The sequence below is a fragment of the Triturus cristatus genome, chromosome 1_1 (assembly GCF_964204655.1).
Source record: "Triturus cristatus chromosome 1_1, aTriCri1.1, whole genome shotgun sequence".
Taxonomy (NCBI): Eukaryota; Metazoa; Chordata; class Amphibia; order Caudata; family Salamandridae; genus Triturus; species Triturus cristatus.
In genome coordinates, this window is record NC_140579.1 from 1,139,159,495 (window position 1) to 1,139,186,265 (window position 26,771).

Consider the following 26,771-nt stretch of genomic DNA (forward strand, 5'->3'; position numbering starts at 1 on the left):
TTTCACCCCTCTTCAGCCAGGAAAGCTTGATTCCAGTGGCATGGAGAGCACGGGACTCACGTCTGAGCATACCCTTCCCACTTGGGGTGACAAATGCAAAAAGAACTATTGATGGACAGAATGCAGAACAATGTTATACATTCACTCCTGTACACAGATCTGGGCCGAAATCCATCATTTGTTTGCTCACCATGCCATTCCAGTTTGGACCCAGCCATATGCAAATCAGTCTTGACCCTGTGCCCAGTGGGAACAGTCCAGCCCCAACTGCCCGGCCAGGTCCTCCCTGGACAGGAAACAAGCATCCTAGGACCGGTTTCGGGGTTTCACCCCTCTTCAACCAGGATAGCTTGATTCCAGTGGCATGGAGAGCACGGGACTTACGTCTGAGCATACCCGTCACACTCGGGGAGACAAATGCAAAAAGAACTATTGATGGACAGAATGCAGAACAATGTCATACATTCACCCCAGTACAGAGATCTGGGCCTAAATCCATTGTTTTTTTTCTCACCATGCCATTCCAGTTTCGACCCAGCCATATGCAAATCAGTCTTGACCCTGTGTCCAATAGGAACAGTTCAGCCCGAACTGCCAGGCCAGGTCCTCTCTGGACTGGAAACAAGCATCCTAGGACCGGTTTCGGGGTTTCAGCCCTCTTCAACCAGGATAGCTTGACTCCAGTGGCATGGAGAGCACGGGACTCAAGTCTGAGCATACACGTCCCACTCGGGGTGACAAATGCAAAAAGAACTATTGATGGACAGAATGCAGAACAATGTCATACATTCACCCCAGTACAGAGATCTGAGCCTAAATCCATCGTTTGTTTGCTCACCATGCCATTCCAGTTTGGACCCAGCCATATGCAAATCAGTCTTGACCCTGTGCCCAGTGGGAACAGTCCAACCCAAACTGCGAGGCCAGGTCCTCCCTCGACTGGAAACAAGCATCCTAGGAATGGTTTCGGGGTTTCACCCCTCTTCAGCCAGGAAAGCTTGATTCCAGTGGCATGGAGAGCACGGGACTCACGTCTGAGCATACCCTTCCCACTTGGGGTGACAAATGCAAAAAGAACTATTGATGGACAGAATGCAGAACAATGTTATACATTCACTCCTGTACACAGATCTGGGCCGAAATCCATCATTTGTTTGCTCACCATGCCATTCCAGTTTGGACCCAGCCATATGCAAATCAGTCTTGACCCTGTGCCCAGTGGGAACAGTCCAGCCCCAACTGCCCGGCCAGGTCCTCCCTGGACTGGAAACAAGCATCCTAGGACCGGTTTCGAGGTTTCACCCCTCTGCAGCCAGGATAGCTTGATTCCAGTGGCATGGAGAGCACGGGACTTACGTCTGAGCATACCCGTCACACTCGGGGAGACAAATGCAAAAAGAACTATTGATGGACAGAATGCAGAACAATGTCATACATTCACCCCAGTACAGAGATCTGGGCCTAAATCCATTGTTTTTTTTCTCACCATGCCATTCCAGTTTCGACCCAGCCATATGCAAATCAGTCTTGACCCTGTGTCCAATAGGAACAGTTCAGCCCGAACTGCCAGGCCAGGTCCTCTCTGGACTGGAAACAAGCATCCTAGGACCGGTTTCGGGGTTTCAGCCCTCTTCAACCAGGATAGCTTGACTCCAGTGGCATGGAGAGCACGGGACTCAAGTCTGAGCATACACGTCCCACTCGGGGTGACAAATGCAAAAAGAACTATTGATGGACAGAATGCAGAACAATGTCATACATTCAACCCAGTACAGAGATATGGGCCTAAATCCATTGTTTGTTTGCTCACCATGCCATTGCAGTTGGGACCCAGCGATATGCAAATCAGTCTTGACCCTGTGCCCAATGGGAACAGTCCAGCCCGAACTGCCAGGCCAGATACTCCCTGGACTGGAAACAAGCATCCTAGGACCGGTTTCAAGGTTTCACCCCTCTTCAGCCAGGAAAGCTTGATTCCAGTGGGATGGAGAGCACAGGACTCACGTCTGAGCATACCCATTCCACTTAGGGTGACAAATGCAAAAAGAACTATTGATGGACAGAATGCAGAACAATGTCATACATTCACCCCAGTACAGAGATCTGGGTCTAAATCCATTGTTTTTTTCTTTACCATGCCATTCCAGTTTGGACCCAGCCATATGCAAATCTGTCTTGACACTGTGCCCAATAGGAACAGTTCAGCCCGAACTGCCAGGCCAGGTCCTACCTGGACAGAAAACAAGCATCCTAGGACGGGTTTCATGGTTTCACCTCTCTTCAACCAGGATAGCTTGATTCCAGTGGCATGGAGAGCACGGAACTCAAATCTGAGCATACACGTCACACTCGGGATGACAAATGCAAAAAGAACTATTGAGGGACAGAATGCAGAACAATGTCATACATTCACCCCAGTACAGAGATCTGGGCCTAAATCCATCGTTTGTTTGCTCACCATGCCATTCCACTTGGGACCCAGCCATATGCAAATCAGTCTTGAGCCTGTGCCCAATGGGAACAGTCCAGCCTGAACTGCCAGGCTAGGTCCTTGCTGGACTGGAAACAAGCATTCTAGGACCGGTTTCGGGGTTTCACCCCTCTTCAGCCAGGATAGCTTGATTCCAGTGGCATGGAGAGCACGGGACTCACGTCTGAGCATACCCATCCCACTTAGGGTGTCAAGTGCAAAAAGAACTAATGCTGGACAGAATGCAGAACAATGTCATATATTCACCCCTGTACACAGATCTGGGCCTAAATCCATTGTTTGCTCACCATGCCATTCCAGTTTGGACCCAGCCATATGCACATCAGTCTTGACCCTGTGCCCAGTGGGAACAGTCCAGCCCCAACTGCCAGGCCAGGTCCTCCCTAGACTGGAAACAAGTATCCTAGGACCGGTTTCGAGGTTTCACCCCTCTTCAGCCAGTATAGCTTGATTCCAGTGGCATGGAGAGCACGGGACTCACGTCTGAGCATACCTGTCACACTCGGGGAGACAAATGCAAAAAGAACTATTGATGGACAGAATGCAGAACAATGTCATATATTCACCCCAGTACAGAGATCTGGGCCTAAATCCATTGTTTTTTTCTTTACCATGCCATTCCAGTTTGGACCCAGCCATATGCAAATCTGTCTTGACACTGTGCCCAATAGGAACAGTTCAGCCCGAACTGCCAGTCCAGGTCCTCCCTGGACAGGAAACAAGCATCCTAGGACCGGTTTCGGGGTTTCACCCATCTTTAACCAAGATAGCTTGATTCCAGTGGCATGGAGAGCATGGGATTCAAGTCTGAGCATACACGTCTAACTCGGGGTGACAAATGCAAAAAGAACTATTGATGGACAGAATGCAGAACAATGTCATACATTCAACCCAGTAGAGATCTGGGCCTAAATCCATTGTTTGTTTGCTCACCATGCCATTCCACTTGGGACCCAGCCATAAGCAAATCAGTCTTGACTCTGTGCCCAATGGGAACAGTCCAGCCCGAACTGCCAGGCCAGATACTCCCTGGACTGGAAACAAGCATCCTAGGACCGGTTTCAAGGTTTCACCCCTCTTCAGCCAGGAAAGCTTGATTCCAGTGGGATGGAGAGCACAGGACTCACGTCTGAGCATACCCATTCCACTTAGGGTGACAAATGCAAAAAGAACTATTGATGGACAGAATGCAGAACAATGTCATACATTCACCCCAGTACAGAGATCTGGGTCTAAATCCATTGTTTTTTTCTTTACCATGCCATTCCAGTTTGGACCCAGCCATATGCAAATCTGTCTTGACACTGTGCCCAATAGGAACAGTTCAGCCCGAACTGCCAGGCCAGGTCCTACCTGGACAGAAAACAAGCATCCTAGGACCGGTTTCATGGTTTCACCTCTCTTCAACCAGGATAGCTTGATTCCAGTGGCATGGAGAGCACGGAACTCAAATCTGAGCATACACGTCACACTCGGGGTGACAAATGCAAAAAGAACTATTGAGGGACAGAATGCAGAACAATGTCATAAATTCACCCCAGTACAGAGATCTGGGCCTAAATCCATCGTTTGTTTGCTCACCATGCCATTCCACTTGGGACCCAGCCATATGCAAATCAGTCTTGAGCCTGTGCCCAATGGGAACAGTCCAGCCTGAACTGCCAGGCTAGGTCCTTGCTGGACTGGAAACAAGCATTCTAGGACCGGTTTCGGGGTTTCACCCCTCTTCAGCCAGGATAGCTTGATTCCAGTGGCATGGAGAGCAGGGGACTCACGTCTGAGCATACCCATCCCACTTAGGGTGTCAAGTGCAAAAAGAACTAATGCTGGACAGAATGCAGAACAATGTCATATATTCACCCCTGTACACAGATCTGGGCCTAAATCCATTGTTTGCTCACCATGCCATTCCAGTTTAGACCCAGCCATATGCACATCAGTCTTGACCCTGTGCCCAGTGGGAACAGTCCAGCCCCAACTGCCAGGCCAGGTCCTCCCTAGACTGGAAACAAGTATCCTAGACCGGTTTCGAGGTTTCACCCCTCTTCAGCCAGTATAGCTTGATTCCAGTGGCATGGAGAGCACGGGACTCACGTCTGAGCATACCTGTCACACTCGGGGAGACAAATGCAAAAAGAACTATTGATGGACAGAATGCAGAACAATGTCATATATTCACCCCAGTACAGAGATCTGGGCCTAAATCCATTGTTTTTTTCTTTACCATGCCATTCCAGTTTGGACCCAGCCATATGCAAATCTGTCTTGACACTGTGCCCAATAGGAACAGTTCAGCCCGAACTGCCAGTCCAGGTCCTCCCTGGACAGGAAACAAGCATCCTAGGACCGGTTTCGGGGTTTCACCCATCTTTAACCAAGATAGCTTGATTCCAGTGGCATGGAGAGCACGGGATTCAAGTCTGAGCATACACGTCTAACTCGGGGTGACAAATGCAAAAAGAACTATTGATGGACAGAATGCAGAACAATGTCATACATTCAACCCAGTAGAGATCTGGGCCTAAATCCATTGTTTGTTTGCTCACCATGCCATTCCACTTGGGACCCAGCCATAAGCAAATCAGTCTTGACTCTGTGCCCAATGGGAACAGTCCAGCCCGAACTGCCAGGCCCTCCCTGGACTGGAAACAAGCATTCTAGGACCGGTTTCAGGGTTTCACCCCTCTTCAGCCAGAACAGCTTGATTCCAGCGTCATGGAGAGCATGGGACTCACGTCTGAGCATACCCGTCCCACTCGGGGTGACAAATGCAAAAAGAAGTATTGATGGACAGAATGCAGAACAATGTCATACATTCACCCCAGTACAGAGATCTGGGCCTAAATCCATTGTTTGTTTGCTCACCATGCCATTCCAGTTTGGATCCAGCCATATGCAAATCAGTCTTGACCCTGTGCCCAATGGGAACAGTCAAGCCCGAACCTCCAGGCCAGGTACTCCCTGGACTGGAAACAAGCATTCTAGGACCGGTTTTGGGGTTTCACCCCTCTTCAGCCAGGATAGCTTGATTCCAGTGGCAAGGAGGGCACGGGACTCACGTCTGAGCATACCCGTCCCACTCGGGATGACAAATGCAAAAATAACTATTGATGGACAGAATGCTGAACAATGTCATACATTCACCCCAGTACAGAGATCTGGGCCTAAATCCATCATTTGTTTGCTCACCATGCCATTCCAGTTTCGACCCAGCCATATGCACATCAGTCTTGACCCTGTGCCCAATGGGAACAATCCAGCCCGAACTTCCAGGCCAGGTCCTCCCTGGACTGGAAACAAGCATCCAAGGACCGGTTTCGGGTTTTCACCCCTCTTCAGCCAGGATAGCTTGATTCCAGTGGCATGGAGAGCACGGGACTCACATCTGAGCACACCCGTCCCACTCGGGGTGACAAATGCAAAAAGGACTATTGATGGACAGAATGCAGAACAATGTCATACATTCACCCCAGTGCAGAGATCTGGGCCTAAATCCATAGTTTTTTTGCTCACCATGCCATTCCAGTTTGGACCCAGCCATTGGCAAATCAGTCTTGACCCTGTGCCCAATAGGAACAGTCCAGCCCAAACTGCGAGGCCAGGTCCTCCCTCGACTGGAAACAAGCATCCTAGGAATGGTTTCGGGGTTTCACCCCTCTTCAGCCAGGAAAGGTTGATTCCAGTGGCATGGAGAGCACGGGACTCACGTCTGAGCATACCCATCCCACTTAGGGTGACAAATGCAAAAAGAACTAATGCTGGACAGAATGCAGAACAATGTCATATATTCACCCCTGTACACAGATCTGGGCCTAAATCCATTGTTTGCTCACCATGCCATTCCAGTTTGGACCCAGCCATATGCAAATCTGTCTTGACACTGTGCCCAATAGGAACAGTTCAGCCCGAACTGCCAGGCCAGGTCCTCCCTGGACAGGAAACAAGCATCCTAGGACCGGTTTCGGGGTTTCACCCCTCTTCAACCAGGATAGCTTGATTCCAGTGGCATGGAGAGCACGGGACTCAAGTCTGAGCATACACGTCCCACTCGGGATGACAAATGCAAAAAGAACTATTGATGAACAGAATGCAGAACAATGTCATACATTCAACCCAGTACAGCGATCTGGGCCTAAATCCATCGTTTGTTTGCTCACCATGCCATTCCAGTTTGGACCCAGCCATATGCAAATCAGTCTTGACCCTGTGCCCAATGGGAACAGACCAGCCCGAACTCCCAGGCCAGGTGCTCCCTGGACTGGAAACAAGCATCCAAGGACCGGTTTTGGGGTTTCACCCCTCTTCAGCCAGATACTTGATTCCAGTGGCATGGAGAGCACTGGACTCACGTCTGAGCATACCCGTCCCACTCGGGTGACAAATGCAAAAATAACTATTGATGGACAGAATGTTGAACAATGTCATACATTCACCCCAGTACAGAGATCTGAGCCTAAATCCATCATTTGTTTGCTCACCATGCCGTTCCAGTTTGGACCCAGCCATATGCACATCAGTCTTGACCCTGTGCCCAATGGGAACAATCCAGCCCGAACTTCCAGGCCCTCCCTGGACTGGAAACAAGCATCCAAGGACCGGTTTCTGGGTTTCACCCCTCTTCAGCCAGGATAGCTTGATTCCAGTGGCATAGAGAGCACTGGACTCACATCTGAGCATACCCGTTCCACTCGTGGTGATAAATGCAAAAGGAACTATTGATGGAGAGAATGCAGAACAATGTCATACATTCACCCTAGTACAGAGATCTGGGCCTACATCCATCGTTTGTTTGCTCACCATGCCATTCCAGTTTGTACCCAGCCATATGCAAATCAGTCTTGACCCTGTGCCAAAAAGTGACAGTCTTGCCCAAACTGCCAGGCCAGGTCCTCCCTGGACTGGAAACAAGCATTATAGGACCTGTATCGGGGTTTTACCCCTCTTCAGCCAGGATAGCTTGATTCCAGTGGCCTAGAGAGCACTGGACTCACATCTGAGCATACCCGTTCCACTCGTGGTGATAAATGCAAAAGGAACTATTGATGGAGAGAATGCAGAACAATGTCATACATTCACCCCAGTACAGAGATCTGGGCCTAAATCCATCGTTTGTTTGCTCACCATGCCATTCCACTTGGGACCCAGCCATATGCAAATCAGTCTTGACCCTGTGCCCAATGGGAACAGTCCAGCCTGAACTGCCAGGCTAGGTCCTTGCTGGACTGGAAACAAGCATTCTAGGACCGGTTTCGGGGGTTCACCCCTCTTCAGCCAGGATAGCTTGATTCCAGTGGCATGGAGAGCACGGGACTTACGTCTGAGCATACCCGTCCCACTCGGGGAGACAAATGCAAAAAGAACTATTGATGGACAGAATGCAGAACAATGTCATACATTCACCCCAGTACAGAGATCTGAGCCTAAATCCATTGTTTGTTTGCTCACCATGCCATTCCAGTTTGGACCCAGCCATATGCAAATCAGTCTTGACCCTGTGCCCAGTGGGAACAGTCCAGCCAAAACTGCGAGGCCAGGTCCTCCCTCAACTGGAAACAAGCATCCTAGGAATGGTTTCGGGGTTTCACCCCTCTTCAGCCAGGAAAGCTTGATTCCAGTGGCATGGAGAGCACGGGACTCACGTCTGAGCATACCCATCCCACTTAGGGTGACAAATGCAAAAAGAACTAATGCTGGACAGAATGCAGAACAATGTCATATTTTCACCCCTGTACACAGATCTGGGCCTAAATCCATTGTTTGCTCACCATGCCATTCCAGTTTGGACCCAGCCATATGCAAATCAGTCTTGACCCTGTGCCCAGTGGGAACAGTCCAGCCCCAACTGCCAGGCCAGGTCCTCCCTAGACTGGAAACAAGCATCCTAGGACCGGTTTCGAGGTTTCACCCCTCTTCAGCCAGTATAGCTTGATTCCAGTGGCATGGAGAGCACGGGACTCACGTCTGAGCATACCTGTCACACTCGGGAAGACAAAGGCAAAAAGAACTATTGATGGACAGAATGCAGAAGAATGTCATACATTCACCCCAGTACAGAGATCTGGGCCTTAATCCATTGTTTTTTTCTTTACCATGCCATTCCAGTTTGGACCCAGCCATATGCAAATCTGTCTTGACTCTGTGCCCAATATGAACAGTTCAGCCCGAACTGCCAGGCCAGGTTCTCCCTGGACATGAAACAAGCATCCTAGGACCGGTTTCGGGGTTTCATCCCTCTTCAACCAAGATAGCTTGATTCCAGTGGCATGGAGAGCACGGGACTCAAGTCTGAGCATACACGTCCCACTCGGGGTGACAAATGCAAAAAGAACTATTGATGGACAGAATGCAGAACAATGTCATACATTCACCCGAGTACAGAGATCTGAGCCTAAATCCATTGTTTGTTTGCTCACCATGCATTTCCAGTTTGGACCCAGCCATATGCAAATCAGTCTTGACCCTGTGCCCAGTGGGAACAGTCCAGCCCGAACTGCCCGGCCAGGTCCTCCCTGGACTGGAAACAAGCATCCTAGGACCGGTTTCGAGATTTCACCCCTCTTCATCCAGGATAGCTTGATTCCAGAGGCATGGAGAGCACGGGAATTACGTCTGAGCATACCCGTCACACTCGGGGAGACAAATGAAAAAAGAACTATTGATGGACAGAATGCAGAACAATGTCATACATTCACCCCAGTACAGAGATCTGGGCCTAAATCCATTGTTTTTTTTCTCACCATGCCATTCCAGTTTGGACCCAGCCATATGCAAATCAGTCTTGACCCTGTGTCCAATAGGAACAGTTCAGCCCGAACTGCCAGGCCAGGTCCTCTCTGGACTGGAAACAAGCATCCTAGGACCGGTTTCGGGGTTTCAGCCCTCTTCAACCAGGATAGCTTGATTCCAGTGGCATGGAGAGCACGGGACTCAAGTCTGAGCATACACGTCCCACTCGGGGTGACAAATGCAAAAAGAACTATTGATGGACAGAATGCAGAACAATGTCATACATTCACCCGAGTACAGAGATCTGAGCCTAAATCCATCGTTTGTTTGCTCACCATGCATTTCCAGTTTGGACCCAGCCATATGCAAATCAGTCTTGACCCTGTGCCCAGTGGGAACAGTCCAGCCCGAACTGCCCGGCCAGGTCCTCCCTGGACTGGAAACAAGCATCCTAGGACCGGTTTCGAGATTTCACCCCTCTTCATCCAGGATAGCTTGATTCCAGTGGCATGGAGAGCACGGGAATTACGTCTGAGCATACCCGTCACACTCGGGGAGACAAATGAAAAAAGAACTATTGATGGACAGAATGCAGAACAATGTCATACATTCACCCCAGTACAGAGATCTGGGCCTAAATCCATTGTTTTTTTTCTCACCATGCCATTCCAGTTTGGACCCAGCCATATGCAAATCAGTCTTGACCCTGTGTCCAATAGGAACAGTTCAGCCCGAACTGCCAGGCCAGGTCCTCTCTGGACTGGAAACAAGCATCCTAGGACCGGTTTCGGGGTTTCAGCCCTCTTCAACCAGGATAGCTTGACTCCAGTGGCATGGAGAGCACGGGACTCAAGTCTGAGCATACACGTCCCCCTCAGGGTGAGAAATGCAAAAAGAACTATTGATGGACAGAATGCAGAACAATGTCATACATTCACCCCAGTACAGAGATCTGAGCCTAAATCCATCGTTTGTTTGCTCACCATGCCATTCCAGTTTGGACCCAGCCATATGCAAATCAGTCTTGACCCTGTGCCCAGTGGGAACAGTCCAACCCAAACTGCGAGGCCAGGTCCTCCCTCGACTGGAAAAAAGCATCCTAGGAATGGTTTCGGGGTTTCACCCCTCTTCAGCCAGGAAAGCTTGATTCCAGTGGCATGGAGAGCACGGGACTCACGTCTGAGCATACCCATCCCACTTAGGGTGACAAGTGCAAAAAGAACTAATGCTGGACAGAATGCAGAACAATGTCATATATTCACCCCTGTACACAGATCTGGGCCTAAATCCATTGTTTGCTCACCATGCCATTCCAGTTTGGACCCAGCCATATGCAAATCAGTCTTGACCCTGTGCCCAGTGGGAACAGTCCAGCCCCAACTGCCCGGCCAGGTCCTCCCTGGACTGGAAACAAGCATCCTAGGACCGGTTTCGAGGTTTCACCCCTCTGCAGCCAGGATAGCTTGATTCCAGTGGCATGGAGAGCACGGGACTTACGTCTGAGCATACCCGTCACACTCGGGGAGACAAATGCAAAAAGAACTATTGATGGACAGAATGCAGAACAATGTCATACATTCACCCCAGTACAGAGATCTGGGCCTAAATCCATTGGTTTTTTTCTCACCATGCCATTCCAGTTTGGACCCAGCCATATGCAAATCAGTCTTGACCCTGTGTCCAATAGGAACAGTTCAGCCCGAACTGCCAGGCCAGGTCCTCTCTGGACTGGAAACAAGCATCCTAGGACCGGTTTCAGGGTTTCAGCCCTCTTCAACCAGGATAGCTTGACTCCAGTGGCATGGAGAGCACGGGACTCAAGTCTGAGCATACACGTCCCCCTCGGGGTGAGAAATGCAAAAAGAACTATTGATGGACAGAATGCAGAACAATGTCATACATTCACCCGAGTACAGAGATCTGAGCCTAAATCCATCGTTTGTTTGCTCACCATGCATTTCCAGTTTGGACCCAGCCATATGCAAATCAGTCTTGACCCTGTGCCCAGTGGGAACAGTCCAGCCCGAACTGCCCGGCCAGGTCCTCCCTGGACTGGAAACAAGCATCCTAGGACCGGTTTCGAGATTTCACCCCTCTTCAGCCAGGATAGCTTGATTCCAGTGGCATGGAGAGCACGGGAATTACGTCTGAGCATACCCGTCACACTCGGGGAGACAAATGAAAAAAGAACTATTGATGGACAGAATGCAGAACAATGTCATACATTCACCCCAGTACAGAGATCTGGGCCTAAATCCATTGTTTTTTTTCTCACCATGCCATTCCAGTTTGGACCCAGCCATATGCAAATCAGTCTTGACCCTGTGTCCAATAGGAACAGTTCAGCCCGAACTGCCAGGCCAGATCCTCTCTGGACTGGAAACAAGCATCCTAGGACCGGTTTCGGGGTTTCAGCCCTCTTCAACCAGGATAGCTTGACTCCAGTGGCATGGAGAGCACGGGACTCAAGTCTGAGCATACACGTCCCCCTCGGGGTGAGAAATGCAAAAAGAACTATTGATGGACAGAATGCAGAACAATGTCATACATTCACCCCAGTACAGAGATCTGAGCCTAAATCCATCGTTTGTTTGCTCACCATGCCATTCCAGTTTTGACCCAGCCATATGCAAATCAGTCTTGACCCTGTGCCCAGTGGGAACAGTCCAGCCCAAACTGCTAGGCCAGGTCCTCCCTCGACTGGAAAAAAGCATCCTAGGAATGGTTTCGGGGTTTCACCCCTCTTCAGCCAGGAAAGCTTGATTCCAGTGGCATGGAGAGCAAGGGACTCACGTCTGAGCATACCCATCCCACTTAGGGTGACAAGTGCAAAAAGAACTAATGCTGGACAGAATGCAGAACAATGTCATATATTCACCCTTGTACACAGATCTGGGCCTAAATCCATTGTTTGCTCACCATGCCATTCCAGTTTGGACCCAGCCATATGCAAATCAGTCTTGACCCTGTGCCCAGTGGGAACAGTCCAGCCCCAACTGCCAGGCCAGGTCCTCCCTAGACTGGAAACAAGCATCCTAGGACCGGTTTTGAGGTTTCACCCCTCTTCAGCCAGTATAGCTTGATTCCAGTGGCATGGAGAGCACGGGACTCACGTCTGAGCATACCTGTCACACTCGGGGAGACAAATGCAAAATGAACTATTGATGGACAGAATGCAGAACAATGTCATACATTCAACCCAGTACAGAGATCTGGGCCTAAATCCATCGTTTGTTTGCTCACCATGCCATTCTACTTGGGACCCAGCCATATGCAAATCAGTCTTGACCCTGTGCCCAATGGGAACAGTCCAGCCTGAACTGCCAGGCTAGGTCCTTGCTGGACTGGAAACAAGCATTCTAGGACCGGTTTCGGGGTTTCACCCCTCTTCAGCCAGGATAGCTTGATTCCAGTGGCATGGAGAGCACGGGACTCACGTCTGAGCATACCCGTCCCACTCGGGGTGACAAATGCAAAAAGAACTATTGATGGACAGAATGCAGAACAATGTCATACATTCACCCCAGTACAGAGATCTGAGCCTAAATCCATCGTTTGTTTGCTCACCATGCCATTCCAGTTTGGACCCAGCCATATGCAAATCAGTCTTGACCCTGTGCCCAGTGGGAACAGTCCAACCCAAACTGCGAGGCCAGGTCCTCCCTCGACTGGAAACAAGCATCCTAGGAATGGTTTCGGGGTTTCACCCCTCTTCAGCCAGGAAAGCTTGATTCCAGTGGCATGGAGAGCACGGGACTCACGTCTGAGCATACCCATCCCACTTAGGGTGACAAGTGCAAAAAGAACTAATGCTGGACAGAATGCAGAACAATGTCATATATTCACCCCTGTACACAGATCTGGGCCTAAATCCATTGTTTGCTCACCATGCCATTCCAGTTTGGATCCAGCCATATGCAAATCAGTCTTGACCCTGTGCCCAGTGGGAACAGTCCAGCCCCAACTGCCAGGCCAGGTCCTCCCTAGACTGGAAACAAGCATCCTAGGACCGGTTTCGAGGTTTCACCCCTCTTCAGCCAGGAAAGCTTGATTCCAGTGGCATGGAGAGCACGGGACTCACGTCTGAGCATACCCTTCCCACTTGGGGTGACAAATGCAAAAATAACTATTGATGGACAGAATGCAGAACAATGTTATACATTCACTCCTGTACACAGATCTGGGCCGAAATCCATCATTTGTTTGCTCACCATGCCATTCCAGTTTGGACCCAGCCATATGCAAATCAGTCTTGACCCTGTGCCCAGTGGGAACAGTCCAGCCCCAACTGCCCGGCCAGGTCCTCCCTGGACTGGAAACAAGCATCCTAGGACCGGTTTCGAGGTTTCACCCCTCTGCAGCCAGGATAGCTTGATTCCAGTGGCATGGAGAGCACGGGACTTACGTCTGAGCATACCCGTCACACTCGGGGAGACAAATGCAAAAAGAACTATTGATGGACAGAATGCAGAACAATGTCATACATTCACCCCAGTACAGAGATCTGGGCCTAAATCCATTGTTTTTTTTCTCACCATGCCATTCCAGTTTGGACCCAGCCATATGCAAATCAGTCTTGACCCTGTGTCCAATAGGAACAGTTCAGCCCGAACTGCCAGGCCAGGTCCTCTCTGGACTGGAAACAAGCATCCTAGGACCGGTTTCGGGGTTTCAGCCCTCTTCAACCAGGATAGCTTGACTCCAGTGGCATGGAGAGCACGGGACTCAAGTCTGAGCATACACGTCCCACTCGGGGTGACAAATGCAAAAAGAACTATTGATGGACAGAATGAAGAACAATGTCATACATTCAACCCAGTACAGAGATCTGGGCCTAAATCCATTGTTTGTTTGCTCACCATGCCATTGCAGTTGGGACCCAGCCATATGCAAATCAGTCTTGACCCTGTGCCCAATGGGAACAGTCCAGCCCGAACTGCCAGGCCAGATACTCCCTGGACTGGAAACAAGCATCCTAGGACCGGTTTCAAGGTTTCACCCCTCTTCAGCCAGGAAAGCTTGATTCCAGTGGGATGGAGAGCACAGGACTCACGTCTGAGCATACCCATTCCACTTAGGGTGACAAATGCAAAAAGAACTATTGATGGACAGAATGGAGAACAATGTCATACATTCACCCCAGTACAGAGATCTGGGTCTAAATCCATTGTTTTTTTCTTTACCATGCCATTCCAGTTTGGACCCAGCCATATGCAAATCTGTCTTGACACTGTGCCCAATAGGAACAGTTCAGCCCGAACTGCCAGGCCAGGTCCTACCTGGACAGAAAACAAGCATCCTAGGACCGGTTTCATGGTTTCACCTCTCTTCAACCAGGATAGCTTGATTCCAGTGGCATGGAGAGCACGGAACTCAAATCTGAGCATACACGTCACACTCGGGGTGACAAATGCAAAAAGAACTATTGAGGGACAGAATGCAGAACAATGTCATACATTCACCCCAGTACAGAGATCTTGGCCTAAATCCATCGTTTGTTTGCTCACCATGCCATTCCACTTGGGACCCAGCCATATGCAAATCAGTCTTGACCCTGTGCCCAATGGGAACAGTCCAGCCTGAACTGCCAGGCTAGGTCCTTGCTGGACTGGAAACAAGCATTCTAGGACCGGTTTCGGGGTTTCACCCCTCTTCAGCCAGGATAGCTTGATTCCAGTGGCATGGAGAGCACGGGACTCACGTCTGAGCATACCCATCCCACTTAGGGTGTCAAGTGCAAAAAGAACTAATGCTGGACAGAATGCAGAACAATGTCATATATTCACCCCTGTACACAGATCTGGGCCTAAATCCATTGTTTGCTCACCATGCCATTCCAGTTTGGACCCAGCCATATGCACATCAGTCTTGACCCTGTGCCCAGTGGGAACAGTCCAGCCCCAACTGCCAGGCCAGGTCCTCCCTAGACTGGAAACAAGTATCCTAGGACCGGTTTCGAGGTTTCACCCCTCTTCAGCCAGTATAGCTTGATTCCAGTGGCATGGAGAGCACGGGACTCACGTCTGAGCATACCTGTCACACTCGGGGAGACAAATGCAAAAAGAACTATTGATGGACAGAATGCAGAACAATGTCATATATTCACTCCAGTACAGAGATCTGGGCCTAAATCCATTGTTTTTTTCTTTACCATGCCATTCCAGTTTGGACCGAGCCATATGCAAATCTGTCTTGACACTGTGCCCAATAGGAACAGTTCAGCCCGAACTGCCAGTCCAGGTCCTCCCTGGACAGGAAACAAGCATCCTAGGACCGGTTTCGGGGTTTCACCCATCTTTAACCAAGATAGCTTGATTCCAGTGGCATGGAGAGCACGGGATTCAAGTCTCAGCATACACGTCTAACTCGGGGTGACAAATGCAAAAAGAACTATTGATGGACAGAATGCAGAACAATGTCATACATTCAACCCAGTAGAGATCTGGGCCTAAATCCATTGTTTGTTTGCTCACCATGCCATTCCACTTGGGACCCAGCCATAAGCAAATCAGTCTTGACTCTGTGCCCAATGGGAACAGTCCAGCCCGAACTGCCAGGCCCTCCCTGGACTGGAAACAAGCATTCTAGGACCGGTTTCAGGGTTTCACCCCTCTTCAGCCAGAACAGCTTGATTCCAGCGTCATGGAGAGCATGGGACTCACGTCTGAGCATACCCGTCCCACTCGGGGTGACAAATGCAAAAAGAAGTATTGATGGACAGAATGCAGAACAATGTCATACATTCACCCCAGTACAGAGATCTGGGCCTAAATCCATTGTTTGTTTGCTCACCATGCCATTCCAGTTTGGATCCAGCCATATGCAAATCAGTCTTGACCCTGTGCCCAGTGGGAACAGTCCAGCCAAAACTGCGAGGCCAGGTCCTCCCTCGACTGGAAACAAGCATCCTAGGAATGGTTTCGGGGTTTCACCCCTCTTCAGCCAGGAAAGCTTGATTCCAGTGGCATGGAGAGCACGGGACTCACGTCTGAGCATACCCATCCCACTTAGGGTGACAAATGCAAAAAGAACTACTGCTGGACAGAATGCAGAACAATGTCATATTTTCACCCCTGTACACAGATCTGGGCCTAAATCCATTGTTTGCTCACCATGCCATTCCAGTTTGGACCCAGCCATATGCAAATCAGTCTTGACCCTGTGCCCAATGGGAACAGTCCAGCCTGAACTGCCAGGCCAGGTCCTCCCTGGACTGGAAACAAGCATTATAGGACCGGTTTCGGGGTTTCACCCCTCTTCAGCCAGGATAGCTTGATTCCAGTGGCATAGAAAGCACTGAACTCACATCTGAGCATACCCGTCCCACTCTGTGTGACAAATGCAAAAAGAACTGTTGATGGACAGAAGGCAGAACAATGTCATACAGTCACCCCAGTGCAGAGATCTGGGTCTAAATCCATCGTTTGTTTGCTCACCATGCCATTCCAGTTTGGCCCCAGCCATATGCAAATCAATCTTGACCCTGTGCCCAATGGAAACATTTCAGCCCGAACTGCCAGGCCAGGTCCTTCCTGGACTGGAAACAAGCATCCTAGGACCGGTTTCGAGGTTTCACCCCTCTTCAGCCAGGATAGCTTGATTCCAGTGGCATGGAGTGCACGGGACTCACGTCTGAGCATACCCGTCCCACTCGGGGAGACAAATGCAAAAAGAACTATTGATCGACAGAATGCGGTACAATGTCATACATTCACCCCAGTACAGAGATCTGGGCCTAAATCCATCGTTTTTTTCCTCACCATGCCATTCCATTTTGGACCCAGCCATATGCAAATCAGTCTTGACCCTGTGCCCAATAGGAACAGTTCAGCCCGAACTGCCAGGCCAGGTCCTCCCTGGACTAGAAACAAGCATCCTAGGACCGGTTTCAGGGTTTCACCCCTCTTCAACCAAGAAAGCTTGATTCCAGTGGCATGGAGAGCACGGGACTCAAGTAGAAGCATACACGTCCCACTCGGGGTGACAAATGCAAAAAGGACCATTGATGGACAGGATGCAGAACAATGTCATACATTCACCCCAGTACAGAGATCTGGGCCTAAATCCATTGTTTGTTTGCTCACCATGCCGTTCCAGTTTGGACCCAGCCATATGCAAATCAGTCTTGACCCTGTGCCCAATGGGAACAGTCCAGCCCGAACTGCCAGACCAGGCCCTCCCTGGACTGGAAACAAGCATTATAGGACTGGTTTCTGGGTTTCACCACTCTTCAGCCAGGATAGCTTGATTCCAGTGGCCTAGAGAGCACTGGACTCACATCTGAGCATACCCGTTCCACTCGTGGTGATAAATGCAAAAGGAACTATTGATGGAGAGAATGCAGAACAATGTCATACATTCACCCCAGTACAGAGATCTGGGCCTACATCCATCGTTTGTTTGCTCACCATGCCATTCCAGTTTGTACCCAGCCATATGCAAATCAATCTTGACCCTGTGTCAAAAATTAACAGTCCTGCCCAAACTGCCAGGCCAGGTCCTCCCTGGACTGGAAACAAGCATTATAGGACCGGTATCGGGGTTTAACCCCTCTTCAGCCAGGATAGCTTGATTCCAGTGGCATGGAGAGCACGGGACTCACACCTGAGCATACCCGTCCCACTCATTGTGACAAATGCAAAAAGAACTGCTGTTGGACAGAAGGCAGAAAAATGTCATACAGTCACACCAGTGCAGAGATCTAGGCCTAAATCCATTGTATGTTTGCTCACCATGCCATTCCAGTTTGGACCCAGCCATATGCAAATCAGTCTTGACCCTGTGCCCAATGGGAACAGTCCAGCCCGAACTGCCAGGCCAGATACTCCCTGGACTGGAAACAAGCATCCAAGGACCGGTTTCAAGGTTTCACCCCTCTTCAGCCAGGAAAGCTTGATTCTAGTGGCATGGAGAGCACGGGACTCACGTCTGAGCATACCCTTCCCACTTGGGGTGACAAATGCAAAAAGAACTATTGATGGACAGAATGCAGAACAATGTCATACATTCACCCCTGTACACAGATCTGGGCCGAAATCCATCATTTGTTTGCTCACCATGCCATTCCAGTTTGGACCCAGCCATATGCAAATCAGTCTTGACCCTGTGCCCAGTGGGAACAGTCCAACCCGAACTGCCCGGCCAGATCCTCCCTGGACTGGAAACAAGCATCCTAGGACTGGTTTCGAGGTTTCACCCCTCTTCAGCCAGGATAGCTTGATTCCAGTGGCATGGAGAGCACGGGACTTACGCCTGAGCATACCCGTCACACTCGGGGAGACAAATGCAAAAAGAACTATTGATGGACAGAATGCAGAACAATGTCATACATTCACCCCAGTACAGAGATCTGGGCCTAAATCCATTGGTTTTTTTCTCACCATGCCATTCCAGTTTGGACCCAGCCATATGCAAATCAATCTTGACCCTGTGTCCAATAGGAACAGTTCAGCCAGAACTGCCAGGCCAGGTCCTCCCTGGACTGGAAACAAGCATCCTAGGACCGGTTTCGGGGTTTCACCCCTCTTCAGCCAGAATAGCTTGATTCCAGTGGCATGGAGAGCACGGGAATCAAGTCTGAGCATACACGTCCCACTCGGGGTGACAAATGCAAAAAGAACTATTGATGGACAGAATGCAGAACAATGTCATACATTCAACCCACTACAGAGATCTGGGCCTAAATCCATTGTTTGTTTGCTCACCATGCCATTGCAGTTGGGACCCAGCCATATGCAAATCACTCTTGACCCTGTGCCCAATAGTAACAGTCCTGCCCAAACTGCCAGGCCAGGTCCTCCCTGGACTGGAAACAAGCATTATAGGACTGGTATCGGGGTTTTACCCCTCTTCAGCAAGGATAGCTTGATTCCAGTGGCATGGAGAGCACGGGACTCACATCTGAGCATACCCGTCCCACTCGGTGTGACAAATGCAAAAAGAACTGTTGATGGACAGAAGGCAGAAAATTGTCATACAGTCACCCCAGTGCAGAGATTTGGGCCTAAATCCATCGTTTGTTTGCTCACCATGCCATTCCAGTTTGGACCCAGCCATATGCAAATCAGTCTTGACCCTGTGCCCAATGGGAACAGTCCAGCCCGAACTGCCAGGCCAGATACTCCCTGGACTGGAAACAAGCATCCTAGGACCGGTTTCGAGATTTCACCCCTCTTCAGCCAGGATAGCTTGATTCCAGTGGCATGGAGAGCACGGGACTCACATCTGAGCATACCCGTCCCACTCGGTGTGACAAATGCAAAAAGAACTGTTGATGGACAGAAGGCAAAAAATTGTCATACAGTCACCCCAGTACAGAGATCTGGACCAAAATCCATAATTTGTTTGCTCACCATGCCATTCCAGTTTGGATCCAGCCATATGAAAATCAGTCTGGACCCTGTGCCCAATGGGAACAGTCGAGCCCGAACTTCTAGGCCAGGTCCTCCCTGGACTGGATACAAGCACCCAAGGACCGGTTTCGGGGTTTCACCCCTCTTCAGCCAGAATACCTTGATTCTAATGGCATGGAGAGCACGGGCCTCACGTCTGAGCATACCCGTCCCACTCGGGGTGACAAATGCAAAAAGAACTATTGATGGAAAGAATGCAGAACAATGTCATACATTCACCCCAGTACAGAGACCTGGGCCTAAATCCATTGTTTGTTTGCTCACCATGCTATTCCAGTTTGGACACAGCCATATGCAAATCAGTCTTGACGCTGTGCCCAATGGGAACAGTCCATCCTGAACTGCCAGGCCAGGTCCTCTCTGGACTGGAAACAAGCATTCTAGGACCGGTTTCGGGGTTTCACCCCTCTTCAGCCAGGATAGATTGATTCCAGTGGCATGGAGAGCACGGGATTCACGTCTGAGCATACCTGACCCACTCGGTGTGACAAATGGAAAAAGAACTGTTGATGGACAGAAGGCAGAACAATGTCATACATTCACCCCAGTACAGAGATCTGGGCCTAAATTCAACATTTGTTTGCTCACCATGCCATTCCAGTTTGGACCCAGCCATATGCAAATCAGTCTTGACCCTGTGCCCAATGGGAACAGACCAGCCCGAACTCCCAGGCCAGGTGCTCCCTGGACTGGAAACAAACATCCTAGGACCGGTTTTGGGGTTTCACCCCTCTTCAGCCAGATACTTGATTCCAGTGGCATGGAGAGCACTGGACTCACGTCTGAGCATACCCGTCCCACTCGGGTGACAAATGCAAAAATAACAATTGATGGACAGAATGTTGAACAATGTCATACATTCACCCCAGTACAGAGATCTGGGCCTAAATCCATCATTTGTTTGCTCACCATGCCGTTCCAGTTTGGACCCAGCCATATGCACATCAGTCTTGACCCTGTGCCCAATGGGAACAATCCAGCCCGAACTTCCAGGCCAGGCCCTCCCTGGACTGGAAACAAGCATCCAAGGACCGGTTTCGTGTTTTCACCCCTCTTCAGCCAGGATAGCTTGATTCCAGTGGCATGGAGAGCACGGGACTCAAGTCTGAGCATACCCGTCCCACTCTGGGTGACAAATGCAAAAAGAACTATTGATGGACAGAATGCAGAACAATGTCATACATTCACCCCAGTACAGAGATCTGGGCCTAAATCCATCATTTGTTTGCCCACCATGCCATTCCAGTTTGGACCCAGTCATATGCAAATCAGTCTTGACCCTGTGCCCAATGGGAACAGTCCAGCCCGAACTGCCAGGCCAGGTCCTCCCTGGACTGGAAACAAGCATTATAGGACCGGTTTCTGGGCTCACCCCTCTTCAGCCAGGATAGCTTGATTCCAGTGGCATAGAGAGCACTGGACTCACATCTGAGCATACCCGTTCCACTCGTGGTGATAAATGCAAAAGGAACTATTGATGGAGAGAATGCAGAACAATGTCATACATTCACCCTAGTACAGAGATCTGGGCCTACATCCATCGTTTGTTTGCTCACCATGCCATTCCAGTTTGTACCCAGCCATATGCAAATCAATCTTGACCCTGTGCCAAAAAGTGACAGTCCTGCCCAAACTGCCAGGCCAGGTCATCCCTGGACTGGAAACAAGCATTGTAGGACCGGTATCGGGGTTTTACCCCTCTTCAGGCAGGATAGCTTGATTCCAGTGGCATGGAGAGCACGGGACTCACATCTGAGCATACCCGTCCCACTCGGTGTGACAAATGCAAAAAGAACTGCTGATGGACAGAAGGCAGAAAAATGTCATACAGTCACACCAGTGCAGAGATCTAGGCCTAAATCCATTGTATGTTTGCTCACCATGCCATTCCAGTTTGGACGCAGCCATATGCAAATCAGTCTTGACCCTGTGCCCAATGGGAACAGTCCAGCCCGAACTGCCAGGCCAGATACTCCCTGGACTGGAAACAAGCATCCAAGGACCGGTTTCAAGGTTTCACCCCTCTTCAGCCAGGAAAGCTTGATTCCAGTGGCATGGAGAGCACGGGACTCACGTCTGAGCATACCCTTCCCACTTGGGGTGACAAATGCAAAAAGAACTATTGATGGACAGAATGCAGAACAATGTCATACATTCAACCCTGTACACAGATCTGGACCGAAATCCATCATTTGTTTGCTCACCATGCCATTCCAGTTTGGACCCAGCCATATGCAAATCAGTCTTGACCCTGTGTCCAATAGGAACAGTTCAGCCAGAACTGCCAGGCCAGGTCCTCCCTGGACTGGAAACAAGCGTCCTAGGACCGGTTTCGGGGTTTCACCCCTCTTCAACCAGGATAGCTTGATTCCAGTGGCATGGAGAGCACGGGACTCAAGTCTGAGCATACACGTCCCACTCGGGGTGACAAATGCAAAAAGAACTATTGATGGACAGAATGCAGAACAATGTCATACATTCACCCCAGTACAGAGATCTGGGACTAAATCCATTGGTTTTTTTCTCACCATGCCATTCCAGTTTGGACCCAGCCATATGCAAATCAGTCTTGACCCTGTGTCCAATAGGAACAGTTCAGCCAGAACTGCCAGGCCAGGTCCTCCCTGGACTGGAAACAAGCATCCTAGGACCGGTTTCGGGGTTTCACCCCTCTTCAACCAGGATAGCTTGATTCCAGTGGCATGGAGAGCACGGGACTCAAGTCTGAGCATACACGTCCCACTCGGGGTGACAAATGCAAAAAGAACAATTGATGGACAGAATGCAGAACAATGTCATACATTCAACCCAGTACAGAGATCTGGGCCTAAATCCATTGTTTGTTTGCTCACCATGCCATTGCAGTTGGGACCCAGCCATATGCAAATCAGTCTTGACCCTGTGCCCAATAGTAACAGTCCTGCCCAAACTGCCAGGCCAGGTCCTCCCTGGACTGGAAACAAGCATTATAGGACCGGTATCTGGGTTTTACCCCTCTTCAGCCAGGATAGCTTGATTCCAGTGGCATGGAGAGCACGGGACTCACATCTGAGCATACCCGTCCCACTCGGTGTGACAAATGCAAAAAGAACTGTTGATGGACAGAAGGCAGAACATTTTCATACAGTCACCCCAGTGCAGAGATTTGGGCCTAAATCCATCGTTTGTTTTCTCACCATGCCATTCTAGTTTGGACCCACCCATATGCAAATCAGTCTTGACCCTGTGCCAAATGGGAACAGTCCAGCCCGAACTGCCAGGCCAGATACTCCCTGGACTGGAAACAAGCATCCTAGGACCGGTTTCGAGGTTTCACCCCTCTTCAGCCAGGATAGCTTGATTCCAGTGGCATGGAGAGCACGGGACTTACATCTGAGCATACCCGTCACAATCGGGGAGACAAATGAAAAAAGAACTATTGATGGACAGAATGCAGAACAATGTCATACATTCACCCCAGTACAGAGATCTGGGCCTAAATCCATTGTTTTTTTTCTCACCATGCCATTCCAGTTTGGACCCAGCCATATGCAAATCAGTCTTGACCCTGTGTCTAATAGGAACAGTTCAGCCCGAACTGCCAGGCCAGGTCCTCCCTGGACTGGAAACAAGCACCCTAGGACCGGTTTCGGGGTTTCAACCCTCTTCAGCCAGGATAGCTTGATTCCAGTGGAAAGGAGAGCACGGGACTCACGTCTGAGGATACCCGTCCCACTCGGGGTTACAAATGCAAAAATAACTATTGATGGACAGAATGCTGAACAATGTCATACATTAACCCCAGTACAGAGATCTGGGCCTGAATCCATCATTTGTTTGCCCACCATGCCATTCCAGTTTGGACCCAGTCATATGCAAATCAGTCTTGACCCTGTGCCCAATGGGAACAGTCCAGCCCAAACTGCCAGGCCAGGTCCTCCCTGGACTGGAAACAAGCATTATAGGACCGGTATCGGGGTTTAACCACTCTTCAGCCAGGATAGCTTGATTCTAGTGGCCTAGAGAGCACTGGACTCACATCTGAGCATACCCGTTCCACTCGTGGTGATAAATGCAAAAGGAACTATTGATGGAGAGAATGCAGAACAATGTCATACATTCACCCCAGTACAGAGATCTGGGCCTACATCCATCGTTTGTTTGCTCACCATGCCATTCCAGTTTGTACCCAGCCATATGCAAATCAATCTTGACCCTGTGTCAAAAATTAACAGTCCTGCCCAAACTGCCAGTCCAGGTCCTCCCTGGACTGGAAACAAGCATTATAGGACCGGTATCGGGGTTTAACCCCTCTTCAGCCAGGATAGCTTGATTCCAGTGGCATGGAGAGCACGGGACTCACACCTGAACATACCCGTCCCACTCGGTGTGACAAATGCAAAAAGAACTGCTGTTGGACAGAAGGCAGAAAAATGTCATACAGTCACACCAGTGCAGAGATCTAGGCCGAAATCCATTGTATGTTTGCTCACCATGCCATTCCAGTTTGGACCCAGCCATATGCAAATCAGTCTTGACCCTGTGCCCAATGGGAACAGTCCAGCCCGAACGGCCAGGCCAGATACCCCTGGACTGGAAACAAGCATCCAAGGACCGGTGTTGGACCCGGCCTCGTGGCGTGGTCCTTAACCCCCCTGGACTGTGGCCGTTCCCCGCCCCGGCCTTCACGGGCCACCCGTCTGAACTGCTCCAAGGCCCTTCACCTGGAACTGCACGTGGTCGCATGCTCCTCATGGCTCCGCCATCTTGTTGGCATCTACGTCACCCCGTACACCAGCCGGCGCGACCCCGCTCAACCCGGCCTCGACCCCAGCGAAGCCCCGACCTCTAGGCACCACGGACTGGCCAGGGGGTGCCGCAGGAACCATTCATCGCCCCCGGCGGAGGACGGTATCGTTGGGACCCCCAACTGTCCTCCCCTCTCGAGGTGTGATCGCCCTGCAAACTCCCATGGGCCTGGCGCCTCTCCTGCTGGGCGTCTGGCCACCTCCACCCGGCCACTCCGCCCCCTCGGGCGCCAGGGTCCGGACATCAAAGGGCTCCAGACCTATATCTGGGGCGACCCCACCACAGCTCGGCAGTTGTATCCCGGAGTCGAGAGCCCTGCTGATCGAATCGCGGCTGACCCTACGGAGAAGAACTCTTGTCGGAACCATCACGAGCCCTGCTGACTGCGTCGCGGCTCCCTCTTGTGAACCTTTCCTGAACCACCTGGAACATCGGAGCCCTGCAGACGCCGTCGCGGCCCCACCTCGCTGAGACCTTCCTCGGAGCCCTGCTGACGACGTCGCGGCTCGAGCTGAGCAGAAACCATCTTGAGAGCCCTGCTGATTGAATCGCGGCTCTCCACGAACTGTACGCCAGAGCCCTGCTGACGCCGTCGCGGCTCGACCCCTCCGAGATCGGAGGTCCTCCAGCTTGAGGATAAGAACTGGGCCCCAGGTACCCTCGTACCACATTCCTGCCAAAGACTGTCCCGCTACCCCTACCCTTCCAAAGAGACATTGAGACTTTTGGTGGATCCCTCGATCCCTTCGTGTAAATATTGAACTCGTAACCTTTTATTGATGATAAAGAATTGCTTGTCTTGAGACAACCTCCTTGAGTCCGGTGTGGTGGTGTTACTGTGCTAGTACGTGATAGGAGAAGGATCTCTCAGGAGACTTCTCGGCAGCGCTCGGCTACTTCGTGCAGTGCGAGGGCCCCCCTTGGTGGTCTCACCGACTCCTCGGGGTCCGCCTTCCAACATTTGGTGGCCAGCGACGGGATCCGAGCCGAAAGCAGTACGTACCAGCCAGTACCCACTAGCTACCCATCCAAACGAATAGCATCATGAGCAGCCAGGAAAACAACGCGACAATGGAGTTCCAGCCCGAACGGCTGGAAGAATATACGCACAAAGAATTAAAACAGTTCTGCAGAGACAAAGGCATTGCAACCACCAGCCTCGGTACCAAGGAAGAGATGCAGAAAGCTCTGAGGACATGGCTGGAGGCCAGGGCAGGCCCCTCCCAGGAAGAAGGGCCCTTGCCCCTGACGGAGACCACAGCAACCGCACTGACCCCGGCAACCGGAGGACGAAAGAGCCTAGAAACCGGCCTCTCCGAAGAAGAAATACGAGAGCAGTAAAAGGTCCGGAGCCACGAGCTAGAGCTCGCCCGACTGCGACTGGACGGCGAACTCCAGCTGGCAGAAAAGAAACTGGCCCTCGAGCAGCTACGCCTTCAAGAAGAGATAGAAGAGAAGAGACGACACCGGGAGTTGGAGGAAAAGAAGCTCACCCTTGAGCACGAGCGCAGCCTCAAGGAGCTCGAGATCAAGGCCAAGAACGGAGGGACCAACACCCCCAGTACGAGAGACACTCTACCGCCTGCCGAGGCCAAAGTACATATCCCGAAGGAGGTCGTCAAGGAGTATTACAAAAATGACGATATCCAACAATGGTTCAAGGCCTATGAGGTGGCCATGACCTCCCATCGAGTGCCCCGAAAAGACTGGGGCGCAGGCCTGTGGGGGCGATTCCTGAGTGAAGGGCGGGACACGCTGCTCCAGCTACCGGAGGAAGTGATGACCTCCTACGATCACATGAAGGAGGCCCTGCTCACCCGCTACGGGCTAACAGCGGAGATGTACCGCCAGCGGTTCCGAGACTGCAAGAAAATCCCGGGTACCACATGGGTGGAATATGTGGACTTTTTTAGTCGGGCCCTAGAAGGGTGGATCAAAGGCAGCAAAGTAACCACCTACGGGCAGCTGGTCGACCTCATCGTGTGGGAACATCTTTCCAACAATTGCTTCGTGGAGCTGAGACAGCACCTCCTCGACAGCAAAATGACCGACCCGCGGAAACTGGCCGTCGAGGCCGATCGATGGGTCAACTCCCGGGTCCCCCGGAGCTCAATGGGGGAGTACCAGAGGAACCCCAACGGACCCCCACGCCAGCGCGGTGGGGGGGGAGGGCCGAACAGGAACCGAGACCCTCCCGCTGGGGCCCCCAGGAGCCCCCCTCGAGGGCCACCGCAGCCACATCTCTCCCCGAGCCTAGCACGAAGGGTGGGCCCGGCCCGACCCGGACCACGGCCACCAGTGACCTGCTATGGCTGCCAACAAACCGGACACTTTGCCAGCGACCCGGCCTGCCC

General features: G+C 51.0%; 1 protein-coding gene across 1 annotated transcript in view; it reads right to left on the minus strand.

Moving 5' to 3' along the window:
- Positions 1 to 19,715: 19,715 nt before the first annotated feature.
- LOC146871737 (uncharacterized) overlaps positions 19,716 to 26,771 on the minus strand; it is a 900,755-nt gene continuing 893,699 nt past the window's right edge. Inside the window, exon 3 of the mRNA XM_085647997.1 lies at positions 19,716 to 19,735. Coding sequence (XP_085504123.1) covers positions 19,716 to 19,735 — 20 coding nt within the window. The remainder of the gene's footprint in view (positions 19,736 to 26,771) is intronic.